Raw genomic sequence first — 23,395 nt, forward strand, 5'->3', positions numbered from 1 at the left:
ATTATAAGTTTGATATTATTACAGTAATTATACGTTTGATATTATTACAGTATAATTATAAGTTTGATATTATTACAGTAATTATAAGTTTGATATTATTACAGTAATTATACGTTTGATATTATTACAGTATAATTATACGTTTGATATTATTACAGTATAATTATACGTTTGATATTATTACAGTATAATTATACGTTTGATATTATTACAGTAATTATACGTTTGATATTATTACAGTATAATTATACGTTTGATATTATTACAGTAATTATACGTTTGATATTATTACAGTAATTATACATTTGATATTATTACAGTATAATTATACGTTTGATATTATTACAGTAATTATACGTTTGATATTATTACAGTATAGTATAATTATACGTTTGAAGTCTTGGTAGCAAGACAGGAAGAAAGGGTTTTCACATCCATGACTTTCACTATGTTTTCAACCTCCTCCCCTTCCTCCTCCTCGTAAATAGCAGCTGGAGCGTAAATACATTAGTCACTGAAAACCATGTTTATGGGTACAAGTGCAATTTGCATATTTGCATACCAGGTGTTACTATTTATTTAATTTATTTATGCTTTTTAATCTTTTTAGCTGTGGGCATCTCAGGTTTGTTTCCAAACAAAGTCTTGTTGAATCCGTGTACAATGACAAATAAAGTATCTTATCTTATCTCTCCTCTTCCTCTCCTCCTCTTCTTCTTCTTGCTCTCATCCTCCTCTCCTCTTCCTCTCGTCCTCCTCTTCTTCAGGTTCTGTCTGTGGTTATAATCCAGTTTGAGAGGATGAAGGGCAGTCGTTCCTCCGTCCTCCTCTTCCTCTTCTGGACTCTTCTGGTTCTTTGCTCCGTTGTTCCTCTGAATGTCAACGTCCAACAGATTATTGATCAGGTATCAAATATTATATTAATTAGAGTTTCTTTGAGGGATAAATCTCTGCAGCAGGTCACTAATGTGTGTCTCTCTGTTGGATGAGGAACAGCAGCTGATATCCCTGAGCAACCGTTTCAGTTTGTTGCAGCGTTGCAGCCTTGCAGCGTTGCAGCTTTGCAGCGTTGCAGCCTTGCAGCGTTGCAGCGTTGCAGCTTTGCAGCTTTGCAGCCTTGCAGCTTTGCAGCGTTGCAGCTTTGCAGCATTGCAGCTTTGCAGCTTTGCAGCGTTGTAGCTTTACAGCTTTACAGCCTTGCAGCTTTGCAGCCTTGCAGCTTTGCAGCGTTGCAGCGTTGCAGCTTTGCAGCGTTGCAGCTTTGCAGCCTTGCAGCCTTGCAGCCTTGCAGCCTTGCAGCCTTGCAGCCTTGCAGCGTTCCAGCCTTGCCTTGCAGTCTGAACCAGTCGTCCCAGTTCTTCTCTGTCCGCTGCAGTATTTCACAGTCTCGGTTCTGGAACCATACTCCTGGATAGGGGTTGGACTCTTTTCTTCTCCGGAGTTGCCCAGGGTGTGAGGCGCCGGGCGGGTGTGGGGATACTCACAAGCCCCCGGCTGAGCGCCGCTACGTTGGAGTTTACCGCGGTGGACGAGAGGGTGGCCTCCCTACGCCTGCGGGTTGTGGGGGGGAAAACTCTGACTGTTGTTTGTGCGTATGCACCAAACAAGAGCTCTGAGTATTCGGCCTTCTTGGAGACCTTGAATGGAGTCCTGTATGGGGCTCCAGTGGGGGACTCCATAGTTCTGCTGGGGGACTTCAACGCGCACGTGGGAAATGATGGAGACACATGGAGAGGCGTGATTGGGAGGAACGGCCTCCCTGATCTAAACCAGAGTGGTTGTTTGTTGTTGGACTTCTGTGCTAGTCATGGTTTGTCTATAACGAACACCATGTTCGAACATAGGGATGCTCATAAGTGTACTTGGTACCAGAGCACCCTAGGCCAAAGGTCAATGATCGATTTTATAATCGTTTCATCTGATCTGAGGGCGTATGTTTTGGACACTCGGGTGAAGAGAGGGGCAGAGCTGTCAACTGATCACCATCTGGTGGTGAGTTGGGTCAGAGGGTGGGGGAAGACTCTGGACAGACCTGGTAAGCCCAAACGGGTAGTGCGGGTAAATTGGGAACGTCTGGAGGAGGCCCCTGTCCGACAGACTTTCAACTCACACCTCCGGCGTAGCTTTTCGTGCATCCCTGTGGAGGCTGGGGGCATTGAACCCGAGTGGACAATGTTCAAAGTTTCCATTGCTGAAGCTGCGGCGGGGAGCTGTGGTCTTAGGGTCTTAGGTGCCTCAAGGGGCGGTAACCCACGAACACCGTGGACACCGGTGGTCAGGGAAGCCGTCCGACTGAAGAAGGAGTCTTTCCGGGATATGTTATCCCAGAGGACTCCGGAGGCAGTTGCAAGGTACCGAAGGGCCCGAAGGGCTGCAGCCTCTGCTGTGAAAGAGGCAAAGCAGCGGGTGTGGGAGAAGTTCGGAGAAGACATGGAGAAGGACTTTCGGTCGGCACCAAGGTGCTTCTGGAAAACCGTTCGCCACCTCAGGAGGGGGAAGCGGGGAACCATCCAAGCTGTGTACAGTAAGGATGGGACGCTGTTGACCTCAACTGAGGAGGTAATAGGGCGGTGGAAGGAGCATTGTGAGGAACTCCTAAATCCGACTAATACGCCCTCTATGGTAGAGGCAGAGCTGGAGGATGATGGGGGATTGTCGTCAATTTCCCTGGTGGAAGTTGCTGAGGTAGTTAAACAACTCCACAGTGGCAAAGCCCCAGGGATTGATGAGATCCGTCCAGAAATGCTTAAAGCTCTGGGTGTGGAGGGGTTGTCTTGGTTGACACGCCTCTTCAACATTGCGTGGAAGTCGGGGACGGTGCCTAAGGAGTGGCAGACCAGGGTGGTGGTTCCCCTTTTCAAAAAGGGGGACCAGAGGGTGTGTGCCAATTACAGGGGTATCACACTTCTCAGCCTCCCCGGTAAAGTCTACTCCAAGGTGCTGGAAAGTAGGGTTCGGTCGATAGTCGAACCTCAGGTTGAAGAGGAACAATGCAGATTCCGTCCTGGTCGTGGAACAACGGACCAGATCTTTACTCTTGCAAGGATCCTGGAGGGAGCCTGGGAGTATGCCCAACCGGTCTACATGTGCTTTGTGGATCTGGAGAAGGCGTATGACCGGGTCCCCCGGGAGATACTGTGGGAGGTGCTGCGGGAGTATGGGGTGAGGGGGTCCCTTCTCAGGGCCATCCAATCTCTGTACGACCAAAGCGAGAGCTGTGTCCGGGTTCTCGGCAGTAAGTCGGACTCGTTTCAGGTGAGAGTTGGCCTCCGCCAGGGCTGCGCTTTGTCACCAATCCTGTTTGTAGTATTTATGGACAGGATATCGAGGCGTAGTCGGGGTGGAGAGGGGTTGCAGTTTGGTGAGCTGGGGATCTCATCGCTGCTTTTTGCGGATGATGTGGTCCTGATGGCATCATCGGCCTATGACCTTCAACACTCACTGGATCGGTTCGCAGCCGAGTGTGAATGGGATGAGGATCAGCACCTCTAAATCTGAGGCCATGGTTCTCAGCAGGAAACCGGAAACCGCAGGATGGAGTGCCTTCTCCAGGTAGGGAATGAGTCTTTACCCCAAGTGAAGGAGTTCAAGTACCTTGGGGTATTGTTCGCGAGTGAGGGGACAATGGAGCGGGAGATTGGTCGGAGAATCGGCGCAGCGGGTGCGGTATTACACTCAATTTATCGCACCATTGTGACGAAAAGAGAGCTGAGCCAGAAGGCAAAGCTCTCAATCTACCGGTCAGTTTTCGTTCCTACCCTCACCTATGGTCATGAAGGCTGGGTCATGACCGAAAGAACGAGATCCAGGGTACAAGCGGCCGAAATGGGTTTCCTCAGGAGGGTGGCTGGCGTCTCCCTTAGAGATAGGGTGAGAAGCTCAGTCATCCGTGAGGAGCTCGGAGTAGAGCCGCTGCTCCTTCGCGTCGAAAGGAGCCAGTTGAGGTGGTTCGGGCATCTGGTAAGGATGCCCCCTGGTGTTCCAGGCACGTCCAGCTGGGAGGAGGCCTCGGGGAAGACCCAGGATTAGGTGGAGAGATTATATCTCCAACCTGGCCTGGGAACGCCTCGGGATCCCCCAGTCGGAGCTGATTAATGTGGCTCGGGAAAGGGAAGTTTGGGGTCCCCTGCTGGAGCTGCTACCCCCGCGACCCGTTACCGGATAAGCGGAAGAAGATGGATGGATGGATGGATAACTCCTCACTCGGTCAGTCTGCCGTTTCCTCTCTCTCTGTTCCTCCGACAATGCTTCCCTAGCTTTCTGCTTCTTTTTTGCCTGTTCAGCCATGACGATAGACCTTGTTAGCTGGTTTCTGTATGGCCGTATGTGTGCAGAGCCGTCAAACGTTTGTTACATGGCGAGACCTGATATCACGCCATACTTCCTGACGCTGAGGCCACCGGCTCGCCAGCCCAAAGTTGCAAGGGTGGTTTTTCCGCTCACAGGTGCTAATGGGGAGCGAGACGACCTTGATTCAACCCGAAAAAAGTCATATAACCATTCCAATGACTCCGAAGCTGTTCAGTTAAGGAACATTAAGCTAAAAACTGCATAGTTCCCCTTTTAAATTAGAAACTAGGAAACAGTTTTAAAATATCAAATCTTTCAACAACAGCTGCTGTAACTAAAGAAAGGACAAAGTTTCTCTGGTTACTCACAAATCTAACAGCGAGGGAAATTCAAATCATAAATTCATGTTTTTGGAATTCTTTTGTTTTGATACTGATGACAATCTCAGATGTTTAAATATATTCAGATGTTTTATTTAAATATTCCATCTCTCTGCTGTTTCAGGGGTTTTCATCAGATGCTGTTCGTTTCGTTGCTCTCTTCGTCTGTTTTTCCCTCCAACTCATCGAACTCATCCTCAGCTGCTTCTCCGACCGCCGACCGCTCTCTGAGAAACACACACAGGTAACACACACACACACACACACACACACACACACAGGTAACACACACATACATACACACACACACACACACACACACACACACACACACACACACACATACACACACACACATACACACACACACACATACACATGCACACACACACACACACACACACACACACACACACACACACACAGACACACACACACACACACACACGCACACACACATACACACACACACACACACACACACAAACACACACACACACACACACACACACACACACACACACACACACACACACACACACACACACACAGGTAACACAAAATGTCTCTAGGGGTTAATAACATATGTGTACCAAGTTGACCGTTCTCTGGGATGTGTTGTCATGGTAATGGTAATCTAATGTGTATTTAGCTTGAGACAAGCTACCGCAAACCGCTGATTAGCTGCTAACGCTAGCTTTTGGGGCAGAGGGTAAATCTCTATTTTTTTTATACCACTAACAAAATATCACCACACTTCAACGGTAGCATAATGAGGGTCCCTACATGTAAACCCAAGCATTGAGAACTTTGTAAGACAGACAGACAGTTAATTAAAAAGATAGATTATAAAGACAGTAGCATTCATGTTTAACCAACCAGTAACCAGTAACATAGCTCAAACACAGCATTCGTGATTCGACTGGTCATGCCTGCTTTCCAAGATGGCACCCGCATGTAAACATGAACGCTACTGTCTTTATAAACTATCTTTTTAATAAACTAGCCCGAAAGCTAGCGTTAGCAGCTAATCACCGGTTCGCGGTAGCTTGTTTCAAGCTAGAGACACATTGGATTAGCATGAAAACAGATCCCAGAGAGCGGTCAACTCGGTACACATATCTTATTAACTCCTAGGTTCATTTTGCGGCAGAAATATCCTTTAATGATACAGAGAAGAAAACCTTTCGTGAAGTTTTTCTGAAACCGTTTAAACTGACCGAAATCATGAAGTTTTCAGACGCTGTGCAACCGACATCAAACCTTTCAAATTGATCTGTTTTGTCTCTATCATACTGTTAAATATGAGTTTATGTCCCCTTTTATCTTCTTCTTGTTAGAACCAATGTCCAGAAGAAGACGCCTCGTTTCTCTCCAACTTTTTCTTCTTCTGGTTCAGCAGGTACGAACATCAGCCGAGCCACGAAATCTGCACACGCAGAATCCAGAGTGTTAACACATCTCCACCCCAAACAGATAAACAGTCCGCTAAATTCTGCAGAATTTATTCCGGATCACGGCTGAAAACTGTAAAAAATCAGCAGATTCCGTTTTGGTTTGCTAATCACGTATGTCACAAGGACTCATTCTGGCCATCTATTTATATATTTGTGTTGTCATCTATTACATCATCTTTGAATCAGGACAACAGTGGGGTTGTTGTCTTATATTACAGCTAAATATTTAACCGGCAACCTGCTGAAACAATCTCAGGTGATCCACTTCACAGTTTGACAAAGTAGGAAATGAAATCTGTTCTTATTTTAAGTGTTTCAAGTTTTCCTGTGAACAGTAACTTACATCTGCGCTGCGTTCAAGCTGCACCGCGCCGCTCAAGACGATGCTTGCTATTCCACCGGCCGCGACGCAGCATGTCCTAGCTCTGCTCCACTAAAAATAAGCCCCAGGTCTGTTTCTGACGGAGCTGCGGGCGTTCAACAGGCCGGACAGGAAGTAGAAGGGCTAGAACATCTAGTCAGTTTTCAAAATAAACTCCCTGTGAAGAGTCCTGATTGTATACCACATGACTACACTATTTTAACAACTGAACCACAGACACACATCTTTGAGCCATGTCCTTCCACCTGGACTAAATGGAAGAAACCATTTCACTCTGTAGACGACTTTGTAGACCAGGAAGAATGAAAAAAAAAACATTGAAATGTGAGAGTCGGGCAGGAAAGACGCTCCCGCTGTGGCGTGATGCTTGGTGGATGACGGGACAAAACCACGGAGCAACCGGGACACGACTGGTGGAAACCCGGAGTCCAAATGTTCCCCTTCTGTGGACTCTGACAGGCTTTGATTGTAAAAGTCATGCAGCCGTTTTATGAAAGAATTCAAATCTTCAGACTGCTCTTTTTATGATCTTAAACTGACTGAAACACTCGATATATAGAACTACCACTAACTCTACTGATAATAACAATAATAAATAGTGACGTTGTTGTCGTGGTTTGTCTCCCTGTCAGTTTGATGGTCCGAGGTTACCGGCGCCCCCTGCAGGCTGCAGACCTGTGGTCTCTGCGGGACCAGGACTCATCGATTCAGATCATGACGGACTTGGAGAAGTTCTGGAGTCAGAGCTGCAAACAGCTGCAGTACGACACGTTTTAATATTAAGATTCATTCATATTTAATCTGAATGTTACAGATGTCTATTTATTGTAAGAGCACTGTAATTATGGAAACTGTTTAAAGTATGAGAAGTTATAGTTGCAATTTAAGTGTTTATTATTCATGTGGATCTCCTCTTTATACAACTAGAGTCAGTCACTAATAAAATCTAAGCAGTAAGTATGATCACAAATAAAACTACATCCAATCACAACAAAGTCCCTCCCCCCAAATTCCCTCTGTTTGTTTTGATGTTCTGTAGGGAGAAACCTGCTGGTTCTGGAACCTCGTGGTCCCGGTCCTGGTCCCGGTCTGGTGGTGTTTCTGCTCCTACAGAAGAAACGCTGCTACTGAGGAGGAACAGGAAGGGGCGGGGCTACGGCCTCTTCCTCCTGCAGGCACTGGGGCGAAGCTTCGGGTTCTACTTTCTGACTGGGACACTGTGTCTCCTCCTGCATGACGCCTTCATGTTCGCCGTCCCGCAGGTGCTCAGGTGAGGGTCAAAGGTCAGGGTCAAGTTTATTTACATTTAAGCCAGCCACGGTGACCAAAGTGCTGTACTGGATCAACACACCAAATTAACAAAAATAAAGAGAATTGAATATAACATTAATTTACAGTGTCAGATCCTAACAGCAGTTACTTCAGGACACTTTACAGATAGAGTAGGTCTAGACCACACTCCATCTCCGTCTCTAAGAGATGATCTTTAGACTCAAAGGTCTCTAAGAGAAGAGATGATCTTTAGACTCAAAGGTCTCTAAGAGAAGAGATGATCTTTAGACTCAAAGGTCTCTAAGAGAAGAGATGATCTTTAGACTCAAAGGTATCTAAGAGAAGAGATGATCTTTAGACTCAAAGGTCTCTAAGAGAAGAGATGATCTTTAGACTCAAAGGTCTCTAAGAGAAGAGATGATCTTTAGACTCAAAGGTATCTAAGAGAAGATCTTTAGACTCAAAGGTCTCTAAGAGAAGAGATGATCTTTAGACTCAAAGGTCTCTAAGAGAAGATCTTTAGACTCAAAGGTCTCTAAGAGAAGAGATGATCTTTAGACTCAAAGGTCTCTAAGAGAAGAGATGATCTTTAGACTCAAAGGTATCTAAGAGATGATCTTTAGACTCAAAGGTCTCTAAGAGAAGAGATGATCTTTAGACTCAAAGGTATCTAAGAGATGATCTTTAGACTCAAAGGTCTCTAAGAGAAGAGATGATCTTTAGACTCAAAGGTCTCTGTTGAAGCTATCCTATAAGCCTCGGTATGTTCTCAATGCATAGCAAAAAGATCTCAGGTCCAGACATTAGTTCTCTTTGGGTGGTGTTCCCGTTTATTATAAAGGTAGAAAAAGGGTATTTCACATAAAATAGTACTTCACCCAGTGGTGATTACTAAAATGTTGTGGCTGATTGTCGGTGGAGTGGGTACTTGCTCGGCTACGGTAAGAACCATGTGTTCCCCGCCATCCACACCTTGCCCTCACTGATTGCCACACCTGTAGATATACCTAATTCACAGTGACATACCACACCCAATGCAATACTCCCCCAAGTGGCTAAAATAAGTATTAACTAAATTAATCTAAACAAAAAAGTGGATATAAATGGCTCCTACAGTCTCTAAGAGAAGAGATGATCTTTAGACTCAAAGGTCTCTAAGAGAAGATCTTTAGACTCAAAGGTCTCTAAGAGAAGAGATGATCTTTAGACTCAAAGGTCTCTAAGAGAAGAGATGATCTTTAGACTCAAAGGTCTCTAAGAGAAGAGATGATCTTTAGACTCAAAGGTCTCTAAGAGAAGAGATGATCTTTAGACTCAAAGGTCTCTAGAGAAGAGATGATCTTTAGACTCAAAGGTCTCTAAGAGAAGAGATGATCTTTAGGAACATCTAAGAGCATCTGGTTGGTCTCAGAAGTCAGATCAGTTACAGTGAGATTTTAGTTTTTGTTTGTTTATTATTATTGCTGATGTTTATAGTTTATGTTGTTGTTGTTTATTGTTTACTGGTTTTATTGGTGTCAGTTTGCTGCTGTCCTTCATGAGGGACGAAGACGCTGCGATGTGGAAAGGCTTCCTGTTCGCCTCGCTGCTCTTCCTGCTGTCCTGTCTGCAGTCTCTGCTGCATCATCAGTACATGTTCCACTGCTTCACCGTCGGGATGAGAGTCAAGACGGCCGTCATGGGACTCGTCTACAGGAAGGTAACAGGCAGACAGACAGGCAGGCAGACAGACAGACAGGCAAGGCAGGCAGGCAGGCAGGCAGACAGACAGACAGTAGTCTGGATCAACAGAAGCATAATTTCATAACCCTCACCTGTCTCTCTCTTTTTTTTTATAAAGGTTTTATAAAGAATATGTTAGGTCATTTCCTCTCTAACTGGGAGGTTTACAGAGGTGGGACAAAGTCATTGTTATGCAAGTCACAAGTAAGTCTCAAGTCTTTGCCCTCGAGTCCCGAGTCAAGTCGAGTCAAAGATGAGGCAAGTCCCGAGTCGAGTCACAAGTCAAAGCCAACAAGTCTCAAGTCGAGTCCAAAGTCCTACCATTTTAGTTTTGAGTCATTTCAAGTCATTTCACTTTCAGTGTATGCAATATTAAGAATATTTTCACTGCTTCAAAAGTCATAAGAAAGCCCTTTCTCTCAAGAAACTGAAGTCATATGCTTTATAGCAGTGGTTTTCAAAGTGGGGACGGGGACCCCTGGGTGCCGCGAGGGGGTGCTAGGGGGGCCATGGCAAGTTGGCATGAAAAGTATAGCAAAACAAAATAATTGAATAAATTAAATAACTAAAGTAAACCAAATTAAACCAAAAATAAGCTAAACAATATTCCCATTAGTTAAGAACTGCACTATAATAATCTATTGCATCTCTGAACATTACTACTATAATCGTTATTATTTTATTTTATTACATGGCTTGGTTGAATTCCAATGTAGAATGCGGTCTGTTATTTCTTGATAACAGACCGTTGCCATGAAAAACAGAGCATTGCTATGGACGCAGTTCGGTTTAGCGAAAGCAATACAATCGTTTTTAAATCAATAAACTCCTTTTTAAATCAATATTTTGTGTCAAAGTATTTATTTGGTAGGTAGCCATGTAATAAGCGGGATAATGTATAGCGAGGCGGTAGTTATAGCGAATACAACCTGATATGAAAAGGGAAGGCTAATGGTGGATCTACTGTGACTGTGTTATGGTTACGTTACTTTAAAACGGACGTTGACATGATGTTGGCGAGGTTTTCCATCTGAGTGTGCTACACTCATGTACCTCATATAATCAGGGTTAAAAAATCCCTATTTTTGTAAGCATAAACCAGCAAGGGAGACGTGCGTTTACTGTCTCGTTGAGACAGTAAATATGCAGCAGCTAGTATGTTACGGTACATACATCCGATAAGGTGCTTAGCATTCGTTCAAAACTTACCTTTCTTTGTGCAACTTCAGGTGTTGAACAAAGTTGGACGTTGTGGCAGCTCCGTCTGTAATCTTGTAACCCGCATGTTTTGCAAATTGCAACTCTTCAATCTTCGGTATTATTTTGCCAACTGGCGCGTTGTTGCTTGTGCTTCATTGGTTGTCTTGCAATGTGCCTGCTTAGATGCTGTCGAATCAAAACAACGTGGGACTACAGTGATTGGATGTCGTGCAGGCAGCGCGCATGCTCTCTGCATGCATACAGGTGGTGCACATTTCTTTCACAGATGCAGATAAACTGAGAGCGGCGCGGCCGTGTGAACATTTTCTTCCCCAGTTTTCATGGGAAGTAGCAAGTCTTCTCGAGTCAAAAGGTGCAAGTCCAAGTGAAGTCACGAGTCATTGATATTAAAGTCCAAGTCGAGTTGCAAGTCTTTGTACATTTTGTCGAGTCGAGTCTGAAGTCATCAAATTCATGACTCGAGTCTGACTCGAGTCCAAGTCACATGACTCGAGTCCACACCTCTGGAGGTTTATAAGAATATGTTAGATAATTTCCTCTCTAACTGGGAGGTTTATAAGAATATGTTAAATCATTTCCTCTCTAACTGGGAGGTTTATAAGAATATGTTAGATAATTTCCTCTCTAACTGGGAGGTTTTATAAAGAATATGTTAGATCATTTCCTCTCTAACTGGGAGGATTATAAGAATATGTTAGATCATTTCCTCTCTAACTGGGAGGTTTATAAGAATATGTTAGATCATTTCCTCTCTAACTGGGAGGTTTATAAGAATATGTTAGATCATTTCCTCTCTAACTGGGAGGTTTTGGGACTGATTGGTGGGATTGCTGTAGACGAAGTACACACAGAGATACACTGGTAAGAGCCAATGAGTTTTAACCATGTATCAGCTAATTTAAATATCTCTATATTGTGTCAACAGTTAACTTCATTTAACATTGTATGTGGAGTTTTCTTTTGGGGGGTGCAAATGTTCCACCAAAGAACAAGTTCCTTCATGAGACTATTTAGCAGAGACACGTCGCTGCTTCCGGAGCTTACCGCCGCCCAAGATGACTGTGATTGGTTTAAAGAAATGCAAAAAACTGTCATGATGCCAGACTGCATCTGTGGTGTAGCCAGACCTTCCACCACAGAGCTGTGGAGGTAGAGCTGGACATGAGAGACTAGGCCATTCATAACAACCTGAAGGGGAAAAAGATCAAATTAAGCTCATTAGCTAACTTCACACTTTCCCTGCTTAAATAAATACAAGTGTCTTCTGATCAGCAGCATAGTTAATAAAGTTATCTGTATTTGAATCCTCAGTGTCTGCTGATCAGCAGTGCAGCTCGGCGGCAGTGTACTTTGGGAGAAATCATTAATCTGGTTTCAGCCGACACTCAGAAGCTGATGGACTTTGTAGTTTATTTCAACAGTCTTTGGGTCGCTCCCATCGAGATCGCTCTCTGCTTCTACTTCCTGTGGCAGGTAAAAGATAACAATGCTTTGTTGTTTGCTTCATTCTCTCTATCTTATTACTCTTCTGTAGTTGGACTGAACCATTCTCTCTATCTTGTTACTCTTCTGTAGTTGGACTGAACCATTAACTAAATGTTGTTAGGGACTGTTCCTTATTTATTTAAGGGGCCACCGGAGGAGTTTTGGGACCTTTAGGCTAAAAAGACTTGACCCTCCCCTCGCCAGTAATAATTTTTCTATGACCCTCCAAAATGATTTGAAAAAGAGGCATGTTATGGTGTGGGGGCCTGACGAAGCGTATCTGACGCGGCGCTGCTCCTGCTGCTAGATACAGGGAGGGCTGATCTCGGGACATAGCGCCGATAGATTCTCTGAATACTCTGAAAAATGGGTAAGCAGGCTGTCTGTTTATGACAACTTTGTGTAGCTGTAAAGAGCCTATATAGCCTATCTATTGTTGGACCGTCACTCAGAACACACACTACGTTGTTATTGTAGCCTATCCTACCTACCCTTTATATATCGGCTACATACATATGTTACTATGGAAAATTAAAACGATATTTGTTCTTTTTCAGTTTGAGTTGTTGACAGAAGAAAAGCCATTGCAGCCCTTCTTCTGTTAAGAATTTGCCAGAGGGGAGAGAGGTGTTAAACATAAATATATAGCCTACTGATTTGATTGAAGCAAGACAACGTCGGCAGTATTGACTCCAAAATATGTTACAGAATATTTCGTTCTGTATGACAGGTGAAATATTTGAAAATCTTTTCTCTGACATTTTTTATTACATTTCTACATTGATATCAAAACCTAGAGACTTTCAAACATCAAGATGTCATTTATATATATGCATTTGTGTCTAAATGACATATAAACATATTTTCCTATTCTATTTTGCCTGGAAACGCTTTCAACACGCTCGCGTCTTTGCGTGAAAAATAGGCGTCGGTTCTATTTCTAGCAGGCACGCATCTCAGGCACGTATCACGCAGGCAGTGTGTAAGCTCTAAACTGTTAACATGGGAGCCGAAATATAAACGGACACGCGATGCGGCTGACACGCTCGCGAGACGCTTCCAGTGTGCAACCGGCCTAACTCACTAACATTGTTATGGTGTGGGGGCCATTTCAGTAGATTTACTCACTAACATTGTTGTGGAAACTCAATAAGCATGGAAATTAAATGCACACTTCCTGCACTACTACATTACTTCAAATACTAAGTTCCTCCTCTAGTGAACTAGTATTCATAAGAAATAAAACAATAAAACATTGAGACCATTCAGCAAAGGACACTGGGAAATAACCAATTCAACACTGGTTGCTATGGACTCGTCACTAGGCTTCCTCAGTCATTGTATATTTTAGCACATAGGTAAAGCTGCCAAAGCTGAACATTATATTCCAAAACATATGTTTATTTTTAAAGCAGATTTTAAATTACATTGTAACAATTGAACAATGTGGCGCGTGGCGAGGTGAGCAGGCAGCAATGAGAGCTGAGTGGCGAGATGAGCAGGCAGCAATGAGCGCTGAGTGGCTAGGTGAGCAGGCAGCAGGCGAGCAAGTCACAGCAGGAGAGCGACAGGGAAGCAGCAGGTTCAGAACGGGATCTGAACAGAGGAGAGACAGATTAACTGAGGACAATGAGGAAACAAACAAAAGCTAGGATGCAGAGAGACTAGGCGTGAAATCCCTGGTTAGTTTGCAGAGCCCAGTTACCACTGGTAATGTTGTAACGAACTGGCGCTGGAGAGGTGAACAGCCCAGGTAGATAACTGCTGGGTGATTAGTGGAATGTGCTGCAGCTGGCTGGAACAGAGCAGGAGTGAGTGGCCACGCCCCTTGACCTAGATCCTCCTTGAGACACTCGCCACAGCAGGTGGAGACAAACACAGACAACAAACAGGGAAAAAGGGAAGAGGAAAACAGGCAGGGAACAGGGGAAAACAGAGCTGACCCATAACAAATTTGCCCTTATGAAATCCAATCGCGGTACGGCTGTCTTGGAATGCAATAGACAGACGGTGGCGGAATGCCTCGACACTTAAATTCAACTAAAATGTAACGGTGACCAATCAGTGTTGGACCTCCAGTCTGTTGAGATGCCTCACCAAATGCAGAAACGAAGCGCAGTCACACCATAAAACGTTAAGACACGTTGAGAAAAAAGATCTGTATTTTGCTGTAATCCAATGACACGAAAAAAAAGTAATCCACAGCGATCAGTAGATCCACAGAAAGGGTCACGGTGTATCCAGCAAGGCCGATACGGGCATCCCTTTCACCAGCCAGCTGCAGACAGATGAACGATACGAGCGTCCCATTCACCAGCCAGCTCCAGACAGGTGAACGAGGCCTCTCCACTTCGCCGTTTAAACAAAGTGGAATAAACGTATAAAAGTTCAAATCTACACAAACCCGTAATCAATTAGTAAGCTGACATCACATGTATATACATGGCATTTAGGAAACCTTTATTGCAACGTTGGCACGGCAACATGTCCAGACTAGTGCAACAGTAACATTCGTTTTTTGCGTCCTGCTGCTCCCATCGCCAGCCAGGTAATATTTTTTTACTAAAGCAGTATATAAAATCTGATGTATTACCTACCACAAGCCACTTTGAAATGTTGCTTTTTTCATGAATACAAAAGTTGGGTGACCCCCCCCTCCTAGACTAAAAAATGTTGGGTGACCCTCCCCTCAACAAAGAATAAAAAGACATGACCCTCCCCTATTTTCCTCCGGTGGTCCATTCCATAAATACCGAACGGTCCCTTACTCTTCTGCAGTTGTACTGAACCATTCTCTCTTCTGTAGTTGGACTGAACCATTAACTAAAGGTTGTTACTCTTATGTAGTTGGACTGAACCATTCTCTCTTCTGTAGTTGGACTGAACCATTAACTAAATGGATAAATGTTATGAATGACGTGATTAAATAATATTAAACACTTTGACTCTGATGACAACGTGTTTCAGTTCCATTGTTTTTATGATGTCTTGTGTAATCTCAGCTGTCTCTGATCTGATTGGTTGATTGCTTAACTGACTGGTTGATTGGTTGGTTGACTGGTTAATTAGTTGACTGGTTGGTTGGTTGACTGGTTGATTAGTTGGCTGATTGGTTGACTGATTGGTTGGTTAACTGGTTGATTAGTTGACTGGTTAATTGGTTGATTGGTTGCCTGATTGATTGGTTGACTGATTAGATGACTGGTTGGTTGGTTGACTGTTTGATTGATTGGTTGACTGATTGATTGACTGGTTGGTTGGTTGATTGACTGATTGATTGGTTGACTGATAGATTGACTGGTTGACTGATTGATTGATTGGTTGGTTGGTTGACTGATTGGTTGATTGGTTGATTGATTGATTGACTGTTTGATTGGTTGATTGGTTGACTGATAGATTGACTGGTTTATTGGTTGACTGATTGATTGATTGGTTGACTGATTAGATGACTGATTGGTTGGTTGGTTTACTGGTTGATTAGTTAACTGATTAGTTGACTGATTGGTTGATTGGTTGACTGGTCGATTGATTGATTGGTTGACTGATTGATTGATTGGTTGACTGATTGATTGACTGGTTGGTTGGTTGACTGATTGATTGATTTGTCCCCAGCTCCTTGGTCCGTCTGCTCTCGCAGGTCTCACTGCTGTTGTTCTAATCTTCCCTCTGAACGGATTCATCGCTAAACTGAGAAGCAAACTGCAGGTAACTCTAACACTTACAGTTAGGATCAGATTAAATGTTTAAACTGCTTCCATGTTTGTAGGAGGTTCAGATTAAATGTTTAAACTAGTGCTTGTGTTTGTAGGAGGTTCAGATGAAGTTCATGGACGGTCGGATTAAACTGATGAACGAGATCTTGAGCGGTGTGAAGATCCTAAAGTTTTACGCCTGGGAGGAAGCTTTCCTGCGACGCATTGGCGTCCTGAGAGATGGAGAACTGTGGGCGCTGAAGAAATCTCAGATCCTCTACTCCGTCTCTCTGGCTTCCTTCAACTCCTCCTCCTTCCTGGTGAGTCTCAGTCTGGGGAACCAATCAGGAGGGCTGTGACCTCACAACCTGAACGTTCTGGTTTCCGTTAGTTTGAGATGTATTGACCAATAATGTTTGAGGGTTAGGGTTAGGGTTAGAGACCGTGTTGAGAGCAAAAGACTTCCCAGAAGCATAGTCTGTTTCCCCAGAGGCTGAATCGCCGTCAGACCTACAGCGGTTGGAAACATCACCTTTTTTAAGATTTCTTTTTTGGTGGGGCATTTTAGGCCATTATTTGTATTGGACAGCTTCGATTTGAAAGGGGAGAGAGAGGGGGAATGACATGCAGCAAAGGGCTGCAGGTTGGAGTCAAACCCGCGGCCGCTGCATCGAGGAGTAAACCTCTATACATGGGCGCCCGCTCTACCAGGTGAGCTAACCAGACGCCCAACGTCACCTTTTTTGATTGACACTTGGCTGATTGAGGCAGTAATCATACCAGCTGGTAAACAATAGCTTTCAGTCTTTGTTTTATGGGTTGTAGCCACACGGTTTGTTGACCGCTGAGTACTGCTGAGTGGCCGTGAATTGAAGTTTTATATCTGTTACTTTTCTGCTATCAACTCTTGTATGCCAGCCTTTTCTCTCTGATGAACCCATCTGAATCGTCCGTGTGACGTTTATTATAATATGTTAATTAAGACATTCTTTTCTTTTCGTCTTCTCTACTCAGATTGCCTTCTTAGTGTTTGCCGTCTATGTGCTGATTGATGAGCGAAATGTGCTGGATGCTCAGAAAATCTTTGTTTCTGTCGCTCTCATCAACATCCTAAAAACTCCTCTGAGTCAGCTTCCCTTTGCCATGAGCACCGCCATGCAGGCAAGTCACAGCCAATCACAAGCCTCCGTTCTGGGTACCCCAGGCAATCAAGTCTTTTAAGTGAATATTTAAAACAAACAATGCATCCAAGTGAGTGAGTTGTGTCTTTAATAGCAATGTTATACTTCTTCATGTCTCGCCTTCTTGATGTATTTTTTAACCTCAGAGTCGGAAATATAACATTAACCTCCCCTACATTCTTTATTTTTCACCGTTTACATAAATATTTGTGAGAATCTTTAGATTGTGCTTATTAGTAAAATACATTGTTAGTTCTCCACTCTGAGACACTTTGTAAGAAGTATTAAATGGAGAAACAGTCCTTCCTCTTTACTGGTGTTTGTCTACTTAGCTTTCTGTTTGGTAAAATGTCACATGACTGACCTGGCTACAGTGTCACATGACTGACCTGTGTACAGTGTCACATGACTGATCTATTCTTCATCATCAGGCCGTTGTCTCTCTCAGACGTCTGGGAAACTTCCTGTGCTCCGACGAGCTGAGGCCAGACAACGTGGAGAGACTTCCTCACAGCATTGGTATGACACACACCTGTTAGCCCAACTTAGCAAAAAGACTGGAAGCAGGGCTTAACTGTTAGCCCAACTTAGCACAAAGACTGGAAGCAGGGCTAAACTGTTAGCCCAACTTAGCACAAAGACTAGAATTAGGCCTAAACTATTAGCCCAGCTTAGCACAAAGACTGGAAGCATGGCTAAACTGTTAGCCCAACTTAGCACAAAGACTAAAGCAGGGCTAAACTGTTAGCCCAACATAGCACAAAGACTGGAAGCAGGGCTCAACTGTTAGCCAACTTAGCACAAAGACTGGAAGCAGGGCTAAACTGTTAGCCCAACTTAGCACAAAGACTGGAAGCAGGGCTAAACTGTTAGCTTAGCCTCAGACTGAAAGAGAAGATATCATTTGTGTGTTTCTTTTCTTTTAAATGGAACCAATCTTGGAAGTTTAATGACGAGAGTTTAAATGTTTTTGAGATTCAGAAAGAGTTCTGTGTTCGGTCTTTAGATGCAGTCAGTGTGATGATCGAGGGTGGGACTTTCTCCTGGACAAATGAGGGACTGCCGTGTCTGCAGAGGATCAGCATGAAGGTGAAAACGGGTTCCCTGGTGGCCGTAGTCGGCCATGTTGGCTCCGGCAAGTCGTCTCTGCTGGCGGCCATGTTGGGGGAGATGGAGAGGAGGAGCGGCTCCGTCTCCATTAAGGTCACAACAAACAATATAACCCTTTAAATGATTGATTTTGAAACTGAAGGTTTTATTAAATAAAACTTTCTCAACATGTTTTTTATGTGTGATGTCATCCCGAGGGGCGGAGCCAGAGAGAGAAATGCTAATGATTGATGCAGTAGCAACAAGACTCACCTGGGGAATCAGATGGTTCAGTGTTAGAGCTGCTAATAAAGCATCCAAATAAGATGTGAACATATTGTTTAAAGTTAAGAATCTACCCTTTAAAAGAGATCAGATATGATGCTGTTTTATAAATATTTATCTGCTGAATGTAAGTAAAAGTAAGTAAAATGTATTTATATAGTGCTTTTCACATATAAAAACCACAAGGTGCTTTTCATAAAACATACAGTATGGTCCATATTAAAACACAGTACAATAAAAATCACAACGTGATACATAAAAATAAAGTGTGGACAGGTCAACCAAAAGTCTTCAACTGATTTTTGAAAGCGTCAACAGAGACAGCCGATCGTATCGAAGGAGGCAGAGTGTTCCAGAGTCTCTGTGCTACGAACTGGAAGGCTCTGTTGTACGGACTCGAAAGCACGGTGCTATGAACTCGAAGGCTCTGTGCTACGGATTTGAAGACACGGTGGTATGGACCCAAAGGCTCGGTGCTACAGAATCCAAGGCTCTGTGTTTCTGTCTCGAATGCTCTGTGCTTTCGCAGGAAGGTTTGGTGCTACCGACTCATAGCCTCAGTGCTTCCGACTTGAAGGCTTGAGTACAGGGGCGATGTGTATTTAGAATCCTCTCTCAGCTTTATTGCCAAGTACATTTTTTACACATACAAGGAATTTGTTGGTGCATGTCACACATTCTCAAAATAGAATATAAACAATATAGGTAGAAGTATAAGTATATGTACACAGTATGTATCAAAATAAAAATAAAAAGCGCAGCAGAGAGAGTACAGTGGCATGTAGAGCCAGAGGTGGAGTGCGGAGAGTGTCAGGGTGGGTTCCAGGCCTTGTTGATAAGGCTAGTGGCGGATGGGAAAAAACTGTTCAGAGGGGAGTGACTCAAAGAGTTTGTGTCCAGGGTGGGAGGGGTCAGCCATAATCTTTCCAGCACGCTTCAGAGTCCTGGTGGCGTATAAGTCCTGGAGCGGCGGCAGATTACAGCCAATCGCCTTCTCTGTAGACCGAGTGACACGCTGCAGTCTGCCCTTGTCCTTGGCAGTGGCAGCAGCGTACCAGATGGTGATGGAGGACGTGAGGATGGACTCAATGATGGCTGTGTAGAAGTGCACCATCATTGTCTTTGGCAGGTTGAATTTTTTCAGCTGCTGCAGGAAGTACATCCTCTGTTGTGCTTTCTTGACGAGGGAGCTGATGTTCAGCTCCCACTTGAGGTCCTGGGAGATGGTAGTTCCCAGGAAGGGAAAGACTCCACAGTGTCAATTGTGGAGCCACAGAGGGTGATGGGGGCAGGTGGGGCTGAATTCTTCCTGAAGTCCATAACCATCTCCACTGTCTTTAGAGCGTTGAGCTCTAGATTGTTTTGGTTGCACCAGCTCACCAGGTGGTCACCAGGGGGGGGAAAACGCAGCCCTGGGGGGATCTGGTACTGATGGTCTGTGAGTCGGAGATGTCTTTCCCCAGCTTCACATGCTGCTTCCTGTCAGACAGGAAGTCAGTGATCCACCTGCAGGTGGAGTCAGGCACACCAAGCTGGGAGAGCTTCTCCTGAAGCAGAGCCGGGATGATGGTGTTGAAGGCAGAGCTGAAGTCCACAAACAGGATCCTGGCGTAGGTTCCTGCGGAGTCGAGGTGACAGAGGATGTAGTGGAGGGCCAGGTTGACTGCATCGTCTACAGACCTATTGGCTCTATAGGCAAACTGCAGGGGTCAAGGAGGGGGTCGGTGATGTCTTTGAGGTGTGAAATCACAAGGCGCTCAAAGGACTTCATAATTAAGTCCTGTGGTCCTTGGCTTCTTGGGAACAGGGATGATAGTAGAGGACTTGCAGCAGGCTGGCACGTGACATGTCTTCAGTGAGGTGTTGAAAGTGTCTGAACACTGGAGACAGCTGATCAGCACAGTGCTTCAAGCTGGATGGGGAGACAGCATCCGGTCCAGCAGCTTTCCTGGGGTTCTGTCTCCTAAAGAGTTTATTGACGTCTCTTTCATGGATGGAAAGAATCGTCACTGTGGGGGTTGGAGGTGGAGGGGGGGACCTTTAAGGTGGGCATTGGTGGGGGGGCCCAGGCCCTTGCTGAGGTGGGGGAGGTGGAGGTGATGCACTGTAGCTGGAGCTGTGAGGAGGTGTTGTGGGGGATGATTTCAGGATTGTCCCTTTGTCTTTCAAAGCGGCAGTAGAACTCGTTCAGGTTGTTGGTTAGGCGTCGGTCGTTGATGGAGTGGGGGGCTGTAGGCTTAAAGTTGGTGATCTGCCTGAGCCCTTTCCAGACGGACGCATCGTTGTTAGCTGAGAACTTGTGTCGGAGCTTCTCAGAGTACCAAGATGGCGCCGCATAAGGGTGCCTCTGTGTTTTGGTGCGCATTGTTTTGTTTTGTGTTTTAACCCTGTTTTTTAACCTCAACCTCAACGCTAGGCCAATACAAAATGTCAAATAAACTGGACCTGAAGGACAACACAAGGGATAATAAAGGATATGTTGTCTGTGTTGACAGGGTTCACTGGCCTACGTCCCCCAGCAGGCCTGGATCCAGAACGCGTCTTTGATGAACAACATTTTGTTTGGTGAAGAGAGGACGGAGAGTTGGTACCAGCGTGTTCTGGAGGCATGCGCTCTGCTGCCAGACCTGGACATCCTGCCGGCCGGAGACGCCACGGAGATTGGGGAGAAAGTACCAACAACCTGTCTGCAACCTGTCTGTCTGTCTATAGCAATCTGTCTGTATGTCTATCTGTCTGTCCACTGCAACCTGTCTGTCCACAGCAACCTGTCTGTCCACAACAACCTGTCTGTCCACAACAACCTGTCTGTCCACAGCAACCTGTCTGTCCACTGCAACCTGTCTGTCCACAGCAACCCATCTGTCTGCTCTGTTGATATTGATATTCTTTTAATATAGACGCTCTGAATAAATGTAGTGGCGTTGTAGTCTTAGCGACCACTCTACAGGAACTCCCGGCCGCGGCTACGAGCAAACTCTACGGTAGTTCTGTGGTCGGCCTGTTGACTATGTACTCTTTATTTTTGTTCTCTGATGATGTATTTCCTGTCTGCAGGACTGTGTGTTGTAACTTTTTGTTCTGTGATGATGTATTTCCTGTCTGCAGGACTGTGTTTTTTGTTTTGTTTCCTGATGATGTATTGCCTGTCTACAGGGTCTTAACCTGTCTGGCGGTCAGAGGCAGAGGGTGAGTCTGGCTCGGGCCGTCTACAGGAAGTCAGATGTTTACCTGCTGGATGACCCGCTATCCGCCGTCGATGCTCACGTTGGACAACACATCTTTGATCGAGTCATTGGACCCCGAGGACTCCTCAAAGATAAGGTAAGAAATTAAACATTGAAGAGCAGTTAAAACAGTTAAATATATAAAAGCAGATAAAATAGGAATTTCTCTTTATGTGCTTATATAGATTGTCATACAGTGTCAACAATGCAACTTCAGTATAACAAATGAACAGTTATTTAAAGAAAGGCAACATCAAAAAGATAGGTCTTCAGCCTTGATTTAAAAGAACTGAGAGTTGCAGCAGACCTGCAGTTTTCTGGGAGTTTGTTCCAGATATGTGGAGCATAAAAACTAAATGCTGCTTACCCCTGTTTAGTTCTGACTCTGGGGACAACAAGCAGACCTGTCCCAGACCACCTGAGAGGTCTGGGGGGGTCATAGTGTAGTAGACCTGTCCCAGACCACCTGAGAGGTCTGGGTGGTTCATAGTGTAGTAGACCGGTCCCAGACGACCTGAGAGGTCTGGGTGGTTCATAGTGTACTAGCAGATCAGAAATGTATTTTGGCCCTAAACCGTTTAGTGATTTATAAACCAGCAAAAGTATTTTGAAATCAATTCTTTGAGGCACTGGAAGCCAGTGTAGAGACTTCAGTACTGGAGTGATGTGATCCACTTTCTTGGTCTTAGTGAGGACTCGAGCAGCAGCGTTCTGAATCAGCTGCAGCTGTCTGATTGATTTTTTAGGGAGACCTGTAAAGACTCCGTTACAGTAGTCTAGTCTACTGAAGATAAAAGCATGGACAAGTTTTTCCAAGTCCTGCTGAGACATAAGTCCTTTAACCCTTGATATCTTTTTAAGGTGGTAATAGGCTGACTTTGTAATTGTCTTAATGTGGCTGTTAAAATTCAGGTCTGAGTCCATGACTACACCAAGATTTCTGGCTTTGTCTGTTTTTTTTAACATTATCATTTGAAGCTGAGCGCTGACTTTCAATCGTTCCTCTTTTGCTCCAAAAACAACCACCTCAATTTTTTCTTCATTTAATTTAAGAAAGTTCTGGCACATCCAGTCGTTAATTTGTTCAATGCACTTAGTCAGTTGTTGTATTGGACTATAGTCCCCTGGTGATAAGGTTATATAAATTTGTGTGTCATCCGCATAACTATGGTAACTTATTTTATTGTTTTCCATAATCTGAGCCAGTGGAAGCATGTAGATGTTAAACAGGAGAGGCCCCAGAACTGAGCCTTGGGGAACTCCGCACGTTATATTTGTATGCTCAGATGTATAATTCCCTATAGACACAAAGTAGTCCCTATTCTTTAAATAAGACTCAAACCACTTTAGTACTGAGCCAGAAATGCCAACCCAGTTTTCCAATCGGTCTAGTAATATGTCATGGTCGACCGTATCAAATGCAGCACTGAGATCAAGTAATACCAAGACTGAAATTTTGCCACTATCTGTGTTTAAGTGGATGTCATTAAAGACTTTAACAAGAGCTGTCTCAGTGGTGTGGTGTGGTCGAAAACCCGACTGGAAGGCATCAACACTGTTGTTTAGTGACAAGAAAAGGTTCAGTTGTTGAGAAACCGTTTTTTCAATGATTTTACTTAAAAATGGAAGGTTTGATATCGGCCTATAGTTGCTCATTAGTGACGTGTCTAGATCGTTCTTTTTTAAGAGTGGCTTAATGACTGCAGTTTTCA

The 23,395-nt window shown here is 44.4% G+C and overlaps 1 protein-coding gene across 1 annotated transcript in view; it reads left to right on the forward strand.

Moving 5' to 3' along the window:
* Positions 1-23,395, forward strand: part of LOC116058507 (multidrug resistance-associated protein 1-like) — a 56,665-nt gene that overhangs the window by 13,756 nt on the left and 19,514 nt on the right. The window contains exons 4-17 of the mRNA XM_031311337.2: positions 768-905; positions 4,795-4,914; positions 6,011-6,072; positions 7,142-7,270; positions 7,549-7,779; positions 9,303-9,480; positions 12,036-12,197; positions 15,822-15,914; positions 16,018-16,221; positions 16,916-17,062; positions 17,514-17,601; positions 18,089-18,285; positions 20,952-21,128; positions 21,613-21,780. Of these exons, the coding sequence (XP_031167197.2) occupies positions 768-905; positions 4,795-4,914; positions 6,011-6,072; positions 7,142-7,270; positions 7,549-7,779; positions 9,303-9,480; positions 12,036-12,197; positions 15,822-15,914; positions 16,018-16,221; positions 16,916-17,062; positions 17,514-17,601; positions 18,089-18,285; positions 20,952-21,128; positions 21,613-21,780 (2,094 nt within the window). The remainder of the gene's footprint in view (positions 1-767; positions 906-4,794; positions 4,915-6,010; positions 6,073-7,141; positions 7,271-7,548; positions 7,780-9,302; positions 9,481-12,035; positions 12,198-15,821; positions 15,915-16,017; positions 16,222-16,915; positions 17,063-17,513; positions 17,602-18,088; positions 18,286-20,951; positions 21,129-21,612; positions 21,781-23,395) is intronic.

The sequence above is a fragment of the Sander lucioperca genome, chromosome 10, assembly GCF_008315115.2.
Source record: "Sander lucioperca isolate FBNREF2018 chromosome 10, SLUC_FBN_1.2, whole genome shotgun sequence".
NCBI classification, from domain to species: Eukaryota; Metazoa; Chordata; class Actinopteri; order Perciformes; family Percidae; genus Sander; species Sander lucioperca.